We start from the raw sequence: 14,448 nt of genomic DNA, 5'->3' as shown, positions 1-14,448 counted from the left end.
GCACTGAGTTAGTAAGTTTGAACACACTGAGGATTTTTATCTTTTATAGAGTTTCAATGTATCCACTATACTGTAATATCATACAAATTTAACATATCCGTGGTTTTCAAAAACATACAATGGCGACATTTATCCTGTTGGTTAAGCTGGTTTGGAGGCAAGCTCTAAAAAAAAGTTTTGAACCTCAGCATTGGAAATAGATGGGCTTAGGTCAAGTCAGGTCAATTTAATATATTTTCCAATATCACAAATTTGCCCTCAGGAGTTTTCCAATCTGTGTTGCGATAAACACACAGAGGGAGGGGAAGAAAAGGACAACACGCACACAAAGGAAAGAGAGACAAGAGGAGAGGCTAAATCCCTTGGAGGACGAAGATCCAAAACATCTGGAATGAGGCACCAACAGAGAGAGAAAGAGACAGAGAGAGACAGAGACAGAGAGAGACAGAGAGAGACAGACAGAGAGAGAGAGAGAGACAGAGAGAGACAGACAGAGAGACACAGAAAGACAGAGAGAGACACAGAGAGACAGAGAGAGACAGACAGAGAGAGAGACAGAGAGAGACAGACAGAGAGAAAGACAGAGAGACAGACAGAGAGAGAGAAAGACAGACAGAGAGAGAGAAAGAGAGACACAGAGAGACAGAGAGAGAGAGAGAGAGAGACAGAGAGAGAGAAAGAGAGACAGAGAGAGAGAAAGAGAGACACAGAGAGAGAGAAAGAGAGAGAGAGAGACAGAGAGAGAGAAAGAGAGAGACAGACAGAGAGAGAGACAGACAGACAGAGAGAGAGAAAGAGAGACGGAGAGAGACAGACAGAGAGAGACACAGAGAGACAGAGAGGGTTCAACTCTCTGCTCTCTCTCTTTTCACCTCTTTTGACAACTACAGCAAAATTACCACTGAGCACAGCACTGAGTCCCCACAAAATGTCACATTTGAGCTGATTACTGACTATCAAAAGAAGACTTAAGCAGGCTAAATAGAGTCCTGCAGGGGTGATTTTGGGGGTTTTTTTTTGCAAGATGACCTGGAAGTTAGCGTTACCTTGGCTTCCTTGCAAAAAGCCTATGGGATTTTTCCATAGGATTCTGGATTTTTGCAGAATAAAAACTCTGACAAACAAACGTTTATGATACCATGTTTGGTTCAGCAAAATAATCTTCACAAATGAAGACCACTTTTAGGATTTTTGAGGCCTAAATGCAATCGCCGGAAGTAAAAAGCTAACCTTAGGATATCAATTAACTACATTATGGTCACATGTAATGTTATATCATGTGAAAGTTTAGTTATTTAAGATTACTGTAACAATTTCATTAAAAATCCCACAACGTTTCCAAAACTGACTCAAGATTTCTCAAACCCTGAGTGTGGAATAACGATGCCAATGTTGTGTTGAACCAAACTTGAAAAAGGCGCAAATATCCAAACAGCCTGTGCAGCATAATCAAAGTCCAAAAGTGTAATTTTTTTGTTATTTCCTGCATGTCCTTCCCCGATTCCTCACAGTTGCAACCATTTACTTAATCAAGCATTATCAGTAAAATTATTCTTAGACATTTGGAACTGCAGAGCAATTTTAAGGCTACAGATTTATTATTATTTGCATGTTTACAAAGACAGCTCTGTTAACTTAAACAGCCACAAAACTTTGGACTAAAACCAAAGACCTAATGTGTTGTCTCATTTTTTTCTTATTTCATCTCTCCTTTCAGTAAAGCACTTAAGTTTTATTTTTTAAAAAAGTACTTGCTTGTTCGTGTACTACAGACTTAGTTTGAATTAAAATGGTCTATCTGGGTTCCACTCTCAATATGAGCCGCTGATGGTAAACAGAGGGGAAATTTTGGAGGAAGAGGAAATAGTTTGAGAGCTCCATCCTTTCCTGTTTACCCTTCACCACCAGATAAAAGACCTCCATTTTCTATCTCTACCTTTCTGTGTCTCTTTCATGTACACAAACATGCACACACACTCTCTGCTCTCTCACGCTACCCAAAGGGATACACAACACCCAACACCGCCGACATCCATCAACAAAACACCCAGTGGAAGAAAGTCTTGCTGGAAAGGACAGAGAAGCTTCTCTCATACACCAGTCATCCTTCCAGTTATATTGCGTAAGTGATTGGTTACGTAATTAATTAACGAAGAACAGACACTGGAGTGCTTCCCTTTTTGTCTGTCTTTGTGTGTCATCCAAAAATAAATCCTAAGGGGGCTTAGAAAGTTCAAACAAAGGAGACGAATGTAGCCAATTAAGCCCTGATGCTCAATGGGACACGACGCCCTGCAAGAATGGGAGTAAAATACTGGTGAAAGATACAGGAATATGTCCAATTCTCTGGTCTTTGTTCCTATAAAGCTTTAAGAATCACCAGTTGCAAAATAATCAGTTATTGTTCCTTGAAGAAAGAAAATGCTTTCCACGTGGTATGAAACACATTTGCAGAACTCGTGCACCCTTCAGCTGCTACAATTTAAGCATTTAGTTCATTCTTTCTTTGTCAGGGAGCAGCAGCAACGTATAAATCTTCATTTTTTTATGTAAACTCCTTAGGCATTGAGAAGGGGTAAGAAATAATAAGTTTATATTTCCTCTGACTCCTTTGAAACATGTAAGTTTCTGTTGCTTATTTGAATCTATTCATTGAGTATAGGTTAACGTATCGCTTTAATGTCTTCAAAATTGGGGGGACACATATGAGGCCAGGGGTTTGGGGGTCTACCAGCAGGAAATTTTTTAAAAACTTAATTTCCTGCATTCAGCACCATTTTGTGCCATTTCTGCACTACTTTATGGTGGAAAAGTGGACAAATGCAGATGTTTCAAACACTGAGGAGGACATAACCCCTAAACGCCCCCCCCAGGGGGGGATAAAAGACCACCGCAGAGGGACGTTGGAAGGATTTTCGGGCTCCTTGATTAAGTTGCACTGGGATTAACACGGAGCAAAAGTCTCAAAAAAATTCCCATTGAGTTCATCAACACATCCTCCTCTGTTCTGATTGTCTGTGCAGATCCAGGAAGTTCTCTTGTCAGAGGAGCTCACACACACACACACACACACACACACACACACACACACACACACACACACAAATATAAACGGACAAACCTTCCTGTAAAGCCTCTTTCACATCTCGTTCTCCCCCCAAAAAAGAGAACATCTTCCGTATTCACCGCACATCCCTCCCTCCTGAATGTAAGATTGACAGCTGAGCCGGCCGCCCTTTGGATCTGACGGATGAGCCGCTAATGGCTCCATTGTACATCATGTGATGTTGATAAATTGAGTGCTCGGCCTGCCCGCGCATACATGGCCACCTTTGTTGGGGCACGGCACCGCGGGGAGGACTGTTGACTTTCTCGAACACAATGAGGGGCCAAGCGCACAATGAACCACACAACACAGCATACTAATGTCCCAGCATGAATAATTAATCTGCAGCGGGCATGATTTGTGTACAAAAGGTTGATACTGATCTTATCAGCGTAAATCACAAAGTAAGACACGTTGACAAGTCAATTTGATTTATATACAGCCAAAATCACAAATTTGTCCATCTTTATCCTTAAGTAGTAGAATCACAATATAGACAAAAAATATATAAGCGCTGCAAAGGTGTACAGGGATGGAGAAAGTATTCAAATTCTTCATTTAAGTAAAAGTACTAACACAGTAAAAATACTCTGTTACAAGTAAAAGTCCTGTATCAAACAATGTAACTGCAGTATTTTTCAACTGGGACTCTACTTTCCCATGTTCTTGTGTCTAAGTGACTATTGGTGACTATTGGGAACAATAGCTTTTATAATTAATCCCATTTAGTCACAAAAACATGGAAAAAATGGGGCCTAGGTAGGAAAATACCAAAATTACAGTTTAAGGTTAAGTATGAGTATTATCAGGAAAATGTAGGCTACTCGTAGTATTACAAGTAAAAGCATTGAATGCAAATAAAATAAAATAAAATTTTAAAAAAAGAGAGAGAAACACCTCCAAAAGTAAAAAAAAAAAAATATCAAAAAAATGAAAAGCTTGAAGCTGGACCCATGAAATGGTTTTGCATAATACATTTCTGTCAATCAACTAATCGATTAATCGACTAATCATTTCAGTACTTGTATAAACTGTTGGGTAGTTTAATTTATAACAAACATATTTGATAAGCTCCTCGTGTTTTTATGCAAACATCTAAATTTGTTAAATGGTTGTAAGATAACTGCAGTTAGGTACAATATTTAAAAACGATAGATTTAGAGGAACAGAAGTGTCAAGCAGCATGAAAAGAAAAGACTTGAGTAAAGTACAAGTAGCACCTACCTCAAATTTGTACCTTGAGTAAATATTCCTACATTACAGGTATATTCTATAGAGCTACAGAATTATAAAATACAACCGATTATACTGAGAATCAAAGGTTTAGGTTAATTCAGGTCAATGTAACATAATTACAACTGAAGCTGAATAACATAGACAAGTGCCCTCTGATCACTGAGTGAAACTGCCCAAATCTGCCCAAATGAAACTCCTGCAACAGAAATAGATGCAGCCAGACTGGACTCGGCACAGTCAGCAGTGAGCTGCATCGGTCATGTGGACCGACATGTCTGCAGTTGTTGCATCACTCCTTGTGTTTGTGCTGCAAACACTCACACACATCTGTTTCACTGTCCGCCTCAATCATGGAGGCTGGAGTGGGCGAGTCAAGAAAAGTCAAGGACACACAACACACCTGTGAATACACACCCTGAGGACAACAGCTGGAAAAAACAGCTGTAACTTTCTCTTTCTCTGATTATGTTTTTTCTTTGCTGACATGTCCATCACCCTACTTTCTTCTGCTGCTGTCCCTCCTGCCAACTCTCATTCAACTCATTTTTTTTCAATTTCCCTCTGCCATTAAGTTTCAGGTTAATCTGTTTTTTAAATATCAGTGACCTTAATGCACCCAAAGGCTTAGCTGTTTAACAGTCAACCATGACCAGGCAGACTGACTCTCTCAGTGACACACTCTTATATAAGCATCCATCTGCTCAGCTTTATTATTAACACTGAAAAGGACTCTCTCTCTGTGTTTGTGTGTTTTATATTATTTGTTTCATCAGTTTATTTGCAGCGTATTTGGCTCTAAGGACACCAAGATTCTTGGCAAAAATCAAACTAAGAGGAACTGAATGAAAAAAAGAAGAAAACCTTCAGATTGCTCTGTTGTTCCTTATGCAACAAGTGAACTCTGACTTTAATAAAAAAAAAGAAAGAAAGACAGTAAAGAAGTGCGTCAGATCGGTGATTCACTGACGATGCTTGTGTGTGTCCAGAGGAATTTGCTGAAAGTAAGAGGGCGTGTGCATGAGTGCTCGTCCATCTACGTGCCACTCTTCGGACGTGTGTGTTTATGCGGGAAAAGGATTGCATCACCAGCAGTTTGACCTCTTTCTCTCAGATAAAGGCTGTCCAGACAAGCATCAATTGGCGGCTCAGTGTATGTGTGTCAGAGACACTGAGTGTCTGTTAACATGCAGATTAAAGAAGATGTCATTTTGCACAAACACACACCAGTCTGTGTCATCTCCTAAATCCACAGTGGCAGCTTTTGTTTGCTGCTGCAACACAACTGCAGACAACACATTACACGAGGGGATACATCCTCAAATACTCCTATTATAACCAACTTCATATTTTTGTGTTCATACAGGCATATGTGCTCTTGAAAAGAAAAAAAACAATTAATCTTGGTCTTCATTTGACATGAGCCTGTATTTTTCTATTTTGTATTGAGTAGCTGGCTGAATTCGAGTTAAAAGGATTAATATAAAGTTGCATAAAGTCGCCAGCTGGTACTGAAAATGAAGTTTATAAAAACCCTGAATGACAAGCTAAAAAAGGCTAAAAAGTAGAGGTGATAGGCCCTTTGATACCATATTATCAAAAAGACACTTTACTCATGATACAATATAATTGCGATTTTAAATACTTTGTGATACGATGAGTATCAGGAAAACATGTATGCCGATATACTGCAACATACAACCCTGTTTCAGCTGTAAATGATGTCCCAAAAATAAAACTTTGTCAGCATCTGTTTTATCTAATAAGACAGAGTTATGAAGAAAAAGTTTCTCACTTAAATTATTTTTATTTCAGGAAAAAAATCAATTGATTTCATGAATTATATCGACTGATTTTATTATGTAGTAGGCTACGAAAAGTTTAACTTGTATTTGAAAAATTAATAATTAATACAATTAAAAAATGATACTTGGTGTCATTGTCTCGATACAATGTTGCACAACTAAATAATGCAATACTATGCTAAATCAATTTTTCGAAACCCTTCGAAAAAAAGCTGCTGTAGACCTGAACTGCAGATTAAGGAGGTAATTGTTAATGAGTTCATCACTACAAGTGGTACATTTCAAATTGCAAGCATAACTTCTGTCAAGGAAAATTTCAAAGATACTGCCATCGTTTAGAAAAATAAAAGCAGGCAACCAGATTTTCAATCAAACTAACTGCTTCACATCTTTTCTGTCTGTTTCCTGTTCCCACCTGTCTCACATCACCGTGAACGGACTCTGACTGCGCCAGATCATTTCCATAGGCAAACTATAATGTCATCCGTGGCTGACACACAATGCTCTCTCTCTCTCTCTCTCTCTCACACACACACACACACACACACACACACATGCAAGCACGCACACACGCACACACGCACACACTCACGGAGGATGAGGTCAGAATATTGAAACTCGTCCTTTTTTTCAGCCAGTAAAAGAGAAGTGACCGGGGGCTGTCGGCCGTGATAGCCTTAGCAGAGCTCATTATTAAAGCCAGGAAATGTCTTTTGCATGATGTGAGTGTGTTCTTGTGTCATTTTGGAGACCCAATGTCCTCAAACACCAAAAGAATCCAGAGCTTAATGGATAATTAAACTCTGGTTTCAGGCTGAAGTTAAAATTGTTAAATATCCCCAGAGCTATAATAATATAAAGTCTACTGGAAAGCCCTATATTGCCAATACTAAACCCAGAAATGTCGTTTACTATGAACTTTTATGATTGAAATGTCATTTATAGGCCATGTGGATTATATTCAACTTGGTTGCTGAGAGTTTCATCTCTAGCAAACTTTGGCAATTAGTTACCAAAAAACACAAGTGACAAAAATTTTACTTCTGATTAACTTGTCCGTGTTTGTGATGCCCAAAAATCCAACCTTTGCCATGAAGCAATCATTCAACCTTTTCTTATTAGCATAATTTGCATACATTATTTTTTTTAAAGGAAAAAATCAGGAAATAGCTATAGTTTGACTTTTGGTTAACCTGGAAAGGAGACCTAGCAGTTTAAATGCATAAATTCATTTTTTTGCCATAACTAAATAATAAAGCCTTTTCTTAAGAGGTAAGTCAAATGTATTTATATAGCACACTTCATACCCAGAGACAAGTGCTTTACAGATTAATTAAGTTAAACTTATTTGTGGCCCAATCACAAAGCATGCCCCAAAGAGCTGTGCAAATAGTAATTTCAATTACACAAACAGACCATGACACAAAAGACAGAACAGCGACATTAGACTCGCTAAATTCGAGCTACCTCTGTTTCTGGTAATTAATTACCTTATCTTGTTAATTGCGCAAATTGCCTAGCATGCAACTCATAGCAACCAAGTTAAATTTCATCCACTAGGTGTATAGATGATGTTTTAAATCCTAAAAGTTCATAAAGAAACAACATTCCTGGGTCCAAGAAATTTCCAGGAGACTAATAAAGAGGTCATTGAGTCACTTTGTGGTGACACTGTGGCTGATAGTGAACGGAGGTGTGAGGTCAGCGCTGTGAGCCATTTAGCGTGTTTTTATGCTTTAAGGTGCAGCCACCTTCCTCCCTGCAGTATAGATTTCATTGCCTGAGGAGGAAGAGGAGGATCAACTCCAATTTGGGCCCATAATACTCTGTACTGTAAGCCTCGAGGCTGAAGGATGAGGTTATTCTTCTGGATGAGGTCCACGTGAGTGTGTGAGTGAGTGTGTGTGAGTGTGTGTGAGTGTGTGAGTGAGTGTGTGTGAGTGTGTGTGTGTGTGTGTGTGTGTGTGTGTGTGGAGTTGATGTAAGTGGTTGAGCTGAAGGCCAGAAGGCTTTTCAGCGCCTCATGGCCTGATGGGAAAGGCAGAACAGAGTGTGCAAAAGAGGAGTCATCTCAAAGATCGATGGGAGGGAAAATAAGATGTGAAATATAAATTTAACTCCCTCTTGTTATGTTTTTAAATGCATTTTTAGGCTTACAGCTGATGCTCCAAACGACAGTAATCCAACATTATAATAAAGGTCGTTAAATAAGAGCAAAAAGGGAAACTTCACCCTTTAATCAAAAGATACCGCTTGTCTTTCCTGAAATGCTTTTATTCCATCTAGGTTGTTTAAATGCAAGTTGCCAGTCACATCAGCCTCATACACGTTTGATTCATGATGATTTAAGACATTTCTAGGAATTTAGAACAATTCAACACTTTTTTTGGTTATAAACAAGCTTCATTTTAATGCTGTTTTATGCATGTTAGTGCCTTATGTATACTTAAAGTTCAAAACAGAATTCCAGTGTGAATCACTTTATTTTTAACTGTGAGTTGGAAAATGGTTGGGGGCCACCCTGCACGCTATACGGGGCCAGATTTGGCCCATGGGCCATATATTGAGTATCACAGCTGTGTGTCATTAAAATTATACTAATACCTGTTATCTGTTGTTTGTTTTTACAAGTAAAGCAGAAATAGTTGATTTTAATAAAAAGCAGTTCTGTTTATGTTTTCTGATATTTACTCTTGGATGAAGAGCACAGGGTTGATGCAATAATGAGAAAGCTGCTGCCAAGTACTGCTGGCAGAACCGATTCATCCATTAAAACTGTATTAATAGGACTTTGGGGTGTTGTAGTTTTTTATAAACAGTTACCAAAGCGTGGAGACGACCTGAGAGGCTTTTACAAACAAGTGTGAAGACGTAACACAAAAAACAAAGAAAGCTCAATGATAATATTTCCAAAAACTATGTAAATAACTGACCTGTTGAAAGACGTTCACAATAATCACAACCACGACCTTTCACCTTTACCTACTGTGAGTCACCTGACCACAATAATTACACATCTCTCCCCCTGCACACACACATATCCTCATCCGGACATTAATGAACACCTCACACACCCACTGACATGGGAGGTGTTGACCCCAGGTGACCGCTACACCTCCTGATGGGAGGTCAAAGGTTAGGGGTGGCAGCTGAGAGCCCTGGCTCCATACCTCCTGAGACTCTCTCTCACACACACACACACACACACACACACACACACACACACACACACACACACACACACACACACACACACACACACACACACACACACACAGCCCCAAGAGCACTGACCCATTTAACAGTGTGGAGTTTCCCTCAGCACTCTAAATGGTGCGTTTTCACAGTTCAGTTTGCTGCAGACCAGCCTGATCTCCCTCTGCAAACACCACAAACCGCCACCAGCTCTCTCTCTCACTCACACACACACACACACACACACACACACACACACACACGTTATTAACATGTCGGACAGTCGCACCATCACAAGTTTCATCACCAGGCATTTGGTTATTAGAGAAAATATGGTGCTGTGAAGAACATATTTCCACAAGGACTTCTTTTTGGCCAGTTATTGATTTAACCCTTTGAAATGTGAGCAAACAGGCTTTTGAAAACATGGTTATAAGGTAATGAGCAGACCCAAAATTTGCAAGAAATGAGCAAAAAGATACAATAAATTTACCTGAAGCAGAAAAAAATAAATAAAAAGGAAATGGCCTAAAAATGCAAGTAAAAAAAGAAAAAAAAAAGTAAAATAATTTTCTATATAAATTTATAATAAATATAATTACAGTTTTCTGTACAGTTTTCCCTATTTTTTAAAATACTTTTCTAATAATTCTATTTCACACTCTCTCTGTCTTTTTTAATTTTTTAAGCAAAGTTTCAGGTCATTTTTTTTTGTCACCTTTTGCTAATTCCTTGCAATTTGCAGGAAATCTCTTGCCAACATACTCATGCCTTTTTTCCATGTTTTCAAAAGAAATCAACCATTAACCCAGGCTTTAAAGAGTTTAATGCTTGTGAAAGGTGTCTGAACGCAGTGCAAGAAAATGATGTCTATCTAGGTTTCAAAGGTTTAACTTCAAGATGTTTCTTTATCTTAAATCATCTGATTTTCTTCAAAGAATTAAAGGTCTATGGAATACTCTTTATTGTTTATTTTCTTCTCTAAAATCCCCCTAAAAGCTGGCACCACCAGCAAAGACACATGACACAAATATTCCAGGAAATAAATGCCCTTCCCGAGGGGTTTGTAATGGCTTACTTCCGAGCGTGAGGAGGAAGGGATTTGTGCGATACGAGGGTGATGAAAAGCATGATAGCTCTGGGAGAAGTAAGTGTTTAAACCCCCTCTAAGCCATGAATGAGTCTGGGAGACCAACCTCTTAGCTCTGATGTTTGAGACAAATATAAGGCAGTGTGGGAAAACCAGCTGAATCTTGTGAAAATATCTCATCAGTTACATCAGTTTGAAACTTTTTACAAATTCTCTCCATGCTTTCACCCCCTTAAATGTCTGGGTCTTGCATCAACCATTCATAAAAAAGCACTGAGTTTGCAGAAGCAAATGTTGGTACGGCTAAGTTAAATAATGAACCACGAGCAAATATTGTTAAATCACAATTCAATCATTAACGTTGAACGATTGAACGCCAACGTCGTTGTTGGCATTGTACATTTCTGCAAACCACAGATGAACTCTATATTTATAGACAGGTTAATGTGTGGTTAGGGTTAGGCACAAATACCGCTTAGTTATGATTAAAAAATGATCGTGTTTTGGCTTAAAGTATCCGATTTTAGGGGCACAATTCCTGATGGAAACGCCACAATGACCATAAAACATAACTGCTTTTCGTAGCACCATTGAGGCTGGGATCACAGCAACGTCTTGGTAAAAACTATAACCTTTCTTTGCACAATGAAATCAGGAAACACATTGATGTGATGGTAAAAAAATTACCCACTTTTCCTGACACTATTCAGACAGGAAACGCAGCGATGTCTCTGTAAAAAACAGCCGCTTTTTAGGGCTCCATCCTGGCAGGAAACGCAGGTATGTCTCGGTTAAAAAACGCTTTTTAAGAGCCCTTTCCCTGCTGGAAATACATCAACAGGTTACTTAAAAATACTAAGTCACTTTAGAAATGTTGATATGGCACTTAGGAAACGTACAATGCCAACATTTTCTTCTGACAGCTTGGCTGTAATTCATCCACAACTACAAATGTTGGAGCTTCTTTTATAAATTTTGATTTTGTAGAAATTAATAAGTAAATGAGCAATGGTCCAGAGGTTAAATATAACTAAAAAGACCAAAAAAAATGTCACACTGAAGGATGAGGTACACCATCAAGGGAGAATTTTACAGCCTATAACTGATTCTTTTATAGAGTTTTGCTTATTAACGAGGGGTACAGAAAGTTTGGAAAGAAAAATAAGAAATAGAAAACTTTGAGGTCCTATTTCAACTTCGAATCAACTATGTAGTTAATCGCACTACAACTTGCTCAGATAGCAGTAAAACTCGAGGATAATCTGTCTCTCAGTGGCGCTCTCTGCAGAAGCTACATCTGTAACACCACTGAGAGAAATCACCTCTGCATCGAGGATCTACGGGCCAACAATGACGTCAGCAGCAGTTTTTGTGAAAGCAGGTGTGTTTGCTCGTACCTGGATGTGCTTCTCGATCTGGTAAGCGCTTTGCTGATGACCAGCGAGGGAGCTGACTGTCGTCTCTGGGCCAAGGTCTTCATCTTCTACACAGCCGGAGAGAGAGAGAGAGAGAGAGGAGGGGGGTCAGAGGTGATGGTTTGCATCCCGACGATGAATTAAATGTTTGTGTAGGAGGACACAGAATGGTTGCAAAAGGACAGAGTCAGCAAAGCTTGTGGCTGGTTGTCAGCTGTTCAGGAAATAAAGGAAGAAAGGGAAATTGATGAAAATCCAGAGTGTGTGTGTGTGTGTGTGTGTGTGTGTGTGTGTGTGTGTGAGGGAGGGAGTTAAAGAGAGAGGAGGATGTTGGCTGAAAGAAAAGGAGAAGTGACAGCCGTGAAGAAGGAAAAGAGGAAAAGAGGAAGTGAGCTAAATGGTTAAAGGTGGCGACCAACAGAAAGATAAACGACAGACGGGCACAGAGGAAGAGAAAAATGTCGTCCAGCAGTTGCATAATTGTTTATGATCCCTCGTATATTCTCACTGTAACATGATGAATCGTAAGCTGCCTCACAAAAGTATGACAGGCATCCCCGCTGCCACCGCAGCTATTCTAATTTAATTATTTACAACATACCAAAACCACGTGAGCCCCAAACACACACTACAGTCATTCAATCTGGCAAAGAATTTCAAACAAAATAAGTCAAAAGCAGCGACAGAAATTGAATAAGACTTGGCTTCCTGAACTCATTTCGCAGTGACTTTCGGGTGACATTCCTTTCCTCTAAAGATGTTGAAATAAGAATTCAACTCATGTTAGTCATAAAAGCCACAGAAACAACAGTGCTGCACAAGAGTTAACATCCTCTCTGCATTTTTAAAAAGTAAATTAAAGGCCAGTATTATTTAACATAGCAAATCATTGGCTTATTTTATTTTATCCCTGGTACTTATTTTTTATTCTATTTTATTTATTTATTTTAATAACGTAGACTTTTATTTATAATTTTTTTGTTATCTAAACTTTTTAAAAATATTTCACTGTCATTTATTTATTTAATTTATTTTATTTATCTATTTATTTATTTATTTATTTAACCTTTACTCAATCTGGTTGGTCCCACCGACATTAAGAATCTCTTTCAAGGGAGACCTGTCCAAGACATTCATACATTTTTGTGAAGACAAAAAGTTGCAGACAGAGACACAAAGGGAACAAAAAATTCACAAGCACTAAAATTTGCAATAAAAGACAACCATCTATGAGTCTTATTGTTGTAATTTTCTAGTCTTATGTATGATTGTTTGTGAAATTTAAATTGTGTTTGTGTTATTTAAGTTTTGCCATGCGAAGCACTTTGGGCTGCATGTTTGCAAAAATAAAGTTCACTGAATTGAGCTCATATTCCTTTAAATGTGCTTTAATATACAAACCTGGCCTGAAATAAACTGTGGTCCTGGCTGACAAAAAGGCCCAAAGGGTCAGTTAGATTGTGGAAAATACTGTGGTTGAGATTTGGGTATGGTTTTGTTATTTATGAGCTTTATGTAAGAAACTGGCCCACTTTAGTCTGCAACGTCAGCAGTTTTCCAAACAACTTCCACAACTAATCAGCTTCTGTTTTAAAGGAATACTTCACTGCAAAATGATAGTTTGGGAATCAATTACTCATCCTTTACTGTGTTGAATTTATGAGGAAATTTTGTTTTTCTTGCATGAGCCCACAGAGAATGAAGAAACCAAAAAGATCAAACTTTACACATCAATTTAAGTAAACAGGAACCTTATTTAGGAACAGCAAAACTATATAAAAACATCTGTTTATAAACTCTCACACAACTCCTGCAGAAGAATGCAAGTCTCATTTATAAAGTCGAATACTCAGTTCTTCCAAAACACATGCTTTTTCGCTAAAATGTTAAGCTTTGAAAAACAAAGCACAAACTGTCAAATCCCAGGAGGTTTGCTGGACTTTGACGCCAATTTTCATAGTGACCAAACTATGTAATTGCACAGTCAAGTGATGCCCTGCGGCCAAATATGACTTGTTCCCTGGTCTGACAACATTTGGAAAGCCTAAAAGAGACTAAATCATTTTATCCTAATTTAGCACAGCGTTAAGCTGGAAGTTCTAGTGCACGTGCTCTAGGGGCCAGACGGTACTGAAGTAGTGCCAATAATCCTCAGATCATGCAGGTAATTTTATACGCGACAATCGAACGATTCGGCTTCACGTTCCACTGAGCAACTCTCATAGGAATAAATGAAGAACCGTGTTCAATGCCGTGTCCAGGTGTCTTAGTATACGCACAATGCAATGGTTTGAATACTAAAGTGTTTTACAACATTTTTGCAAAAAAAAAGCATGTGTTTTTGGGAACTGAGCAAAGTGGATCAATTAGACTTTGGCCTCGTTTAGACGAGGACGGCACTACAAAACAGAAAAGTTTTTACCTTGCGTTTTTTTTTAAAATTCATATGATAACATCGTGTACACAGATCTGCAAACAACCCAAAACGCTGTAGTATGCATGCCAGGCCAGTAGTTAGCGGTGTGACTTTGTAATGACACACCACAGAAGAACTCCACAAGCATGCGTAAAGTGCAGCCGTGACGTCACTGTTCTGACAGGATC

At 38.7% G+C, this 14,448-nt stretch overlaps 1 protein-coding gene across 5 annotated transcripts in view; it reads right to left on the bottom strand.

The window, feature by feature from the left end:
• The window catches only part of LOC121948976 (rho GTPase-activating protein 20), a 79,742-nt gene that overhangs the window by 29,995 nt on the left and 35,299 nt on the right, over positions 1–14,448 (bottom strand). For all 5 annotated transcript variants that reach the window (XM_088083610.1, XM_088083614.1, XM_088083613.1 and 2 more), the window contains one exon: positions 11,827–11,912. In XM_088083610.1, the coding sequence (XP_087939736.1) occupies positions 11,827–11,912 (86 nt within the window). The remainder of the gene's footprint in view (positions 1–11,826; positions 11,913–14,448) is intronic.

This window comes from Plectropomus leopardus, chromosome 10 (genome assembly GCF_026936395.1).
Source record: "Plectropomus leopardus strain MGB_pleo_1.0 chromosome 10, ASM2693639v1, whole genome shotgun sequence".
NCBI classification, from domain to species: domain Eukaryota; kingdom Metazoa; phylum Chordata; class Actinopteri; order Perciformes; family Serranidae; genus Plectropomus; species Plectropomus leopardus.
The sequence above is the reverse complement of the archived record's forward strand: the minus strand, read 5'-3'. Positions and strand labels throughout refer to the sequence as shown.